The sequence below is a fragment of the Pteropus medius genome, unplaced genomic scaffold (genome assembly GCF_902729225.1).
Source record: "Pteropus medius unplaced genomic scaffold, Ma_sr-lr_union100, whole genome shotgun sequence".
NCBI classification, from domain to species: Eukaryota; Metazoa; Chordata; class Mammalia; order Chiroptera; family Pteropodidae; genus Pteropus; species Pteropus medius.
The window spans coordinates 19,014,268-19,021,041 of record NW_024347791.1 but is presented as its reverse complement, the minus strand read 5'-3'; the positions used below and the strand labels follow the sequence as shown (position 1 = coordinate 19,021,041).

Sequence of the window (6,774 nt, the reverse complement as noted above, 5' to 3'; positions counted from 1 at the left end):
TCCAACCCCCCCAAATCTTGGTATTGATCTGTGTGGTCAGCTTGAGAGCCATCATAATGTGTTAATGCAAAGATCAGCAGGGTCAAGTCCAAGAAGAATGAAGGTAGATGGTTCTTTAGAATCCAGTGTGAAAAGACATGTGGAATAGGAAGTATTTACATTATTTAACCATTCCCACAAAAATTAATGGGAGTTTTTAAAAGAGCCTTTTTTAAAAAATGCATATGTAATCAATATTCCAACTGGGAGGTGACATATTTACAGGTATTTCAGACAAGATGGCCCCAGTCATATAAAAGTTTAGTTTTATTGTATGCACTTTATGCAAATATTGCTACTTCTATAATCTTTTAGCAAGGCAATTACAGTCCAAATAAGCAAACATAAACAAAAGTTATACACTTTATTAACAAAATCTACTTCGAATCATTCTATAAGTTTTCTATTACAATTAAAACTTTTATTTTATTCCATTTGATGATGATCCTTCCGGTTCCTTTAATTACAAAGTCTCTGAAGACTCTGAACTTGGTGGAATGATCTTGTGTTGGGAAATATTAAACAGGTAACTCTACATAGTTTTCCAGTAAGTGCTCACTTTTTAACTTTGATTAAATGCCATATTTTAACACAAATATTAGAAAATATTTAACAGCTCATATGGTCACAGTTCACTAGCGTTTGGCTCCAGCCTGGACGCTGACCATGGAAAAATAGATGCCTTTCTGCGCCAGCAGCTGTTGATGTGTGCCGTGCTCCTTGATTTTGCCATTCTGAAACACCACTATTAAGTCTGCATTCTGGATGGTGGACAGGCGATGAGCGATCACAATGCAGGTGCGGCCTTCTCTGGCTCTGTCAAGGGCTTCTTGGACAACCTGTTCAGTAATCACATAAATTAATTCTAATTAAAATAGTCCTCTCTCTTTAATTCCTCTTCCACAATAAGTCTCAAAAATAATTTATCCAACAATAGGTCCTTCTTTAACAATGGTATCAGTGAAATATAACAGCTTATTCAAAGCAAGGGATTTGTCATATCAGAAGATAATTGAATCTTAATTTGAATTAGTTCTGAGTTATCTATTCTCAAAGTTATTACAATAAATACAGCCCATCAACCATTTTAAAAGGTTTATTGGTGTACCTAGCCTCAGAACATCTTTCAAAGCAGCCCTCTGGTCCAGCTCTACAGCAAATTCAGGAAGACTGAGCACAGATCAACACAGCCTCCCTACATTTTGGCATTTTTAAGATAGGGAACATCTCAGGATTAGTTTTTCATTCGGATAACTAAATACTCAACTTTTCCCAAACTGAAAATGATTTCTAATATTTATCTTAAAGTACAGTTAGCTTTTAATATTGTACTGCCATCCACTTTTTTATATAGTTGCTGAGGAGAAAATGCCAGTAGAAACGAAACTATGTCTCTGGACTACAGCATCTTAGGTCAATACAAAGTGATCCAGGGCTGTTTTCAGAGCATAAATGCTATAAGACTAATTTGCCTCATTTTATCTTAGTTCTCTTTAGCAACAGCTACAGAAAGTGTTTAAATTCTACTGAAAGGTGAAATAAGTAACAATCAACATATCTGGCTAAATTTCGTTTTCTACTGTGGAAGATAGAAACATAAATTTAAACCTTTCGACTACAACTGATTTGAGTGTGAATGAGTCCAATTTAAATTCTTACCTTTTCACTTTCTGTATCTAGAGCTGATGTAGCTTCATCCAAAAGCAAAATTTGAGGCCGTCTAACAAGGGCACGTGCTATTGCAATGCGCTGTTTCTGGCCACCGGAGAGCTGGGCTCCTTTGTCTCCTACTCTAGTGTTATATTTCTGCAAATAGGGTTTAGTTATTATGAAAATAGAACCAAAGTTCTAAAAAAGAGTTTGCTTACAGAAAATAGGATAACCACTTCCATATGTACAAAAAAAGTTTTGGTTCAAGTTAAGAATAGGTTCATAGAAAATCAAACAAAAACATAGCTCTAAATGGCAGGTTTTATCTCTTTTCTTGAAAATAGATACTTGTGTCTTAAGTTATGTTTTAGTGTAAACAAGTCATCATGTTCATGAAGAAGAATATTGTTGCAATGTTAGTCTCTGGTTTCATATTTGGGACAAAGATTGGTAGGAAGAAGGAAATTTGATTTGAACAGGCTATGCATAATAAAATAAGTAAAGTTCATTTTATTTATATCCAGCAGGTGACGCTCTCCACATTATTTTAAAGTGAAGAAGGGAAGAAATTCTTGGGATGCTAGCCTTTTGGCCAGCATGTGAGTGTTTTTATAAAGCTGTCTCTAACATTTCAGCCCATTTTAGTGGATGTTAAAGAATTCTATTTTGATACATAACTTTAAAAGATGAACTCTCCTTTTATTATTTTTTTTAGAGTTCTCCCCCCAAATTTTAACATACTGTTGCCACAGTAGATAACTGTCACTAACTATTCAATATGATGACAGGGACAGGAATTAAGAAGTTATATAGGAGAAAGCCAAAATGGGATGTGATAGCACGTGTAACCTGGAAAACAATATTATCATTATTTTCAGGTGCTTGCCAGGCTAAAATTTTAGTCAACTGTAGGCTCTGATTCTGACACCCAGTGTTTGACTGTAAAATTCTTGTTCTATCTAGCATTGCCTATTTTTATTTGCTATATCTGGCAATCTTAGTTCTATGGCACTCAGACTGAGGTCTCCACCTGCAGATGGAATAAGAAGACTCCAGGGGAGGTTCCAGCATATGCTTGGGACTGGCTCTAGCCCAGGGCTACCTCTGCCTGGGAGGCAAGAGCACTATGTCCCATGTGAGTGTAGAGGTGCCTGGGTTGCACTGATAAAGTATCAAGCCTATTGAGGGAGGTAAAGACAGGGCTCTAACCCTGAAGGAAGGAGGTAACTAGAAGGGTGAGGTAAATCCTAGTACGAATCACTCAGGGAAAGAAGTGGATCTTTAGACAGGAAACAAGACAAGGGGTTTGCCTTGTCTTTCCTTGTCTAGACCCTGAGGAAAAGAATCACAAAGTCTACAGGTATGCTTTGTGTGATAGAATGAGACCAGGAGCCCAGAAAGGTAGGGTCCCAGTTGTAGACAAATGCCAGATGGGCAAGGTGCATTTACTAAGCTAGGAAATAGTTACTCACTGTGTTTTTGTCAACCCCTAGACCAGTGGTCCTCACACTTTAGCCTGTGTGAGCATTACCTGAGCTATTAAAACACAGACGGGTGGACTCCATGTCCGAAGTTTCTGATTCAGCAGGTATGGGGTAGGGCCTGAAAATCTACATTTCTCACAAGTTCCCAGGCGGTGCTGATGTGCTGGTGGTGGTGGTCCATGCCCATAATTTGAGAACACTGACCTTGTCTTTAGTAAAGGGGATTGAAGCTATATTTTAAATTTTTCTATCCTTGGGGGGCTAATTGCTCATAGTTGAGCTAGAACGTTAAAGGAGGGAAGGGGGACAATGCCTCCTCTTGGGGCCTCTCATTTGGTGGCAGCAGTTATCCAAAAAAGAGCCTAAGAAAAAGGAAATCTTAGGAATGAGTTAGGGCCACCTGGTATTACCATCTCATGTCCATGAGATAGCCTTGCCTACTGGTTTGAGGCTACTGGGCTTTATTTTTTAGGGGGCACTTCCTTATAATAAAGAACATAACTGGTGATAATTGGGAGAGGAAGTTTAGATCCATTTCAAAATATAGGGCCAAAGGCACATAAGAGAGGGTGAGAGGTTCTGTTTATCTAACTTCCTAGGAGGAATGCAGAGGACAGCCATGGGACAATAGCCCAGGAAAGGTTTCAATAATCAACCCTATAAGCAGAGCTTGGGACCCATGGAATGGGCCATGGTGAGAGATTACATGCCATCACAGTCACTCCAATGGCTCAGCCCTATTTAGAGAGAACCTTCTTTCTTGCATGGGTCCAGTTCCCTGGCCTGACTCCTCAGAGGGAGGTTTGAGGCTTGGAGAAGAGCTTCAGGGAGACAGAAGAATGGTTGGGAGAGAAATGAGGAGAGAGGATCATGCTGCTTCTACAGGCCCTGCACTTAGACTTGAAGGGAAAGGTCTCCCAGACATATGTACTAATTTTAGGTCAGGCTTGTTCACAGGGACAGTCAGGTGGATCAGGTAAACATAACCGAATGGGCATAGAAAGTGTGGCCTGATGCTTGTATTTAGGTGTGTGTGTGTTGTGGTTGCTCATTTCTCTTGACCTTCGGTAAATCAGTCCTGTAGAAATCAGACTATATGCCAGGAAGACTGCCATGGGCTCCTGGGCTCCTAATTTGGAGAGACTTACATCAGGCAATGTTTCAATGAAGTGGTGTATGTTGGCCTCCTTGGCGGCCCGCTCAATCTCTTCCTGTGACACCACCCGGCTATTGTCTCCGTAGGCAATGTTCTCGCCAATGCTGCAGTCGAAAAGGATAGGCTCCTGGGACACAATGCCCAACTGTGCTCGGAGCCACTGGACATTCAGGTGCTTTATTTCTTTGCTGTCAATAAGCTGAAAACAAGAGTACACAGACAAACTTCAGGACCAGGACAGCAAAATTAACACCATTATTTCACACATTAAAACTGCCAAATTACTGTGAGACTACATTTCTGTTGTTGGGTTTTTGGATTATCAAGGATAATCAAATATGGTCATAGTTGTATGCTTTAAGGAACTGTCATGTTTCTTCTGTTTTTTACCCTGGTTTCTGATATATGCATGAGGTAGGCAGAATAACGCAACCCCCCGCCCCAGCCGCCACACACACTTACAAGATACCCATGTTCTAATTCATGAAACTTGTGAATGTTATGTCACATGGCAAAGGAGAATTAAGGTATAAGGTTGCTCATCAGCTGATCTCAAAATAGAGTATCTTGGATTATACAGGTGGGCCCAATGAAACCATAACGGTCCTTAACTGTGGAAGGAGGCAGGAGAACGAGCATCAGAGCAGTGCCACAGTAGTAAGACTTGATCAGTCTTTGCTGGCTTTGAAGATGGAGGAGACAGGGGCCAGGAGTTAGAAGAGGTACAAAGATAGATTCTCCCTTAGAGCCTCCAGAAGAAACCCAGCCCTGCTGCCACCTTGATTTTAGTACAGTAAGACCCATTTTGGACACCTGGAATCCAGAATTTGTAATATAATAAATTTGTGTTGTTTTACACCGCTAAATTTCTGTAATTTGCTATAGCAGCCAAAGGGAAACTAATACAATGCTATAATGCATTTATGGCGTATACCCTGGCATCCATATTCTTATGTATCAATTTTTCATAGGAAAAGAAGCTGAGATTAGATTGGAAATAGATAACTTCTATAACCACATAATAGATTTTCAGGTCAGGTTTCTGATCTGCCTTGAGCTAGTTAGGATCGGGTTTTTGAGGAATGGGGTATGTTGAGAAAGTGATTTAATTTTCTGAGAGTTTCCCTATGAGTAAAACAGGATTTGTGATAATTCCTAAATGCATAGAATCGAGAATTAAATGAGATCACGTATAGACCCCAGTTAGCACAGTGCTGGACACAGAGTATGCACAAAAGGATTGTCAACCACCTGTATTTCTGTGTGTGTGCTGTACTTGAAAATAGCGGATGGATAGATGGCTGATAGATAAAAGGATGGATGGACATCTACGATGCTGAGTCAAAAGAATAGGCAGGAAAGATTGGCCTTTCTTTAGTGACTTGGCTCCTGGAATCATGCTGCAGAAGCCCAGAGAGGTGCCCCTTACACAGCCTTGCTGATAAAATCCTTATTCTCTGATGTGGATATGTCTGCCCAAAAGATCTGCTTTGCAAGAGAATTCTGCCATTCTAGTGAGAGAGCTGTTCATCTCCTCTTAAGATGACATGAGTGATGGTGTAGAAGGCAGATGTTGTGCTGGCTTCCTCTCACAATCACATCAAAATTACAACAAAACTACAGAATGATCATAATTGGAAGTCACCTGAGGTCTGGCTGAACAGAAGTCCCATAACTGGGGACATACAGAAGAGGCCTCCTCCAGACTGGTAGGAGTGGCAGAGACTCTTTATGGGCCGATTCTACAACTGCGTGTGGCAGTTGAGAATTGGGAGGGTTATCTTGGCTGCAGATGTCCTCTCAGGAGGAGCAAGGGGTCCTGGCTCCACTCTGGGCTGCCCAGACTAGGGATCCAGTGCCAAGAAGAGACGTACCCACAACCCCTGGTTGTGAAAACCAGCAGAGATTATGGCTGAATGAGACAAAAAGCTACAGTCACAGACGTTTCTCTTAAAGGGCCTGTGCATGGACTTACTCGGTGACAGACTCACTTACTTTGAGCTCAAGTGCTGAAGCAGCTGCTCAAGGACTGTTGGGAACATACAGGAAGGAACTGAGTTGTCTGGCTTCAGGGCAAGGGCTGGAGGGGCTACTTTCTCCCAGATAGAAGTGCTGGCTGTATCCTTTGTTCTTTTGTTGAGCCTTCCCCAGTCCTGCCCTACAGACTCAGGGGGCCACCATATCTGAGTCTCCATAGACCTGGATAATACAGGTCACTCCGCCCAGGTAATTCCCTGAGACCCATCCCTCCCAACTTGCGGGCCCACCCAAGCTGCCTCCAGTGGTTTTTCCCATACAAATGACCTGTCTTGGCTCACGCTGTGGACTTTCCTAAAATCTCTCAAAGGCTCATAAAACCCAGAGTAGCAGCATCTGGCTTCAGCATGTCCCATACCTCTTGTTGAGCAGCCCCAAGCCTAGCACTAGCAGCAGCTAGCCTCAGTT

General features: G+C 41.5%; 1 protein-coding gene across 3 annotated transcripts in view; it reads right to left on the bottom strand.

The window, feature by feature from the left end:
• Positions 1 to 288: 288 nt before the first annotated feature.
• Positions 289 to 6,774, bottom strand: part of ABCB1 (ATP binding cassette subfamily B member 1) — an 87,002-nt gene continuing 80,516 nt past the window's right edge. For 2 of the 3 annotated variants that reach the window (XM_039878210.1, XM_039878209.1), the window contains 3 exons: positions 4,322 to 4,528; positions 1,699 to 1,845; positions 385 to 878 (listed from right to left, as the gene is read on the bottom strand). In XM_039878210.1, coding sequence (XP_039734144.1) covers positions 675 to 878; positions 1,699 to 1,845; positions 4,322 to 4,528 — 558 coding nt within the window. In that variant the 3' untranslated portion in view covers positions 385 to 674. Of the gene's footprint in view, positions 879 to 1,698; positions 1,846 to 4,321; positions 4,529 to 6,774 lie in introns of all 3 variants that reach the window. The other variant, XM_039878208.1, reaches the window with a different exon arrangement.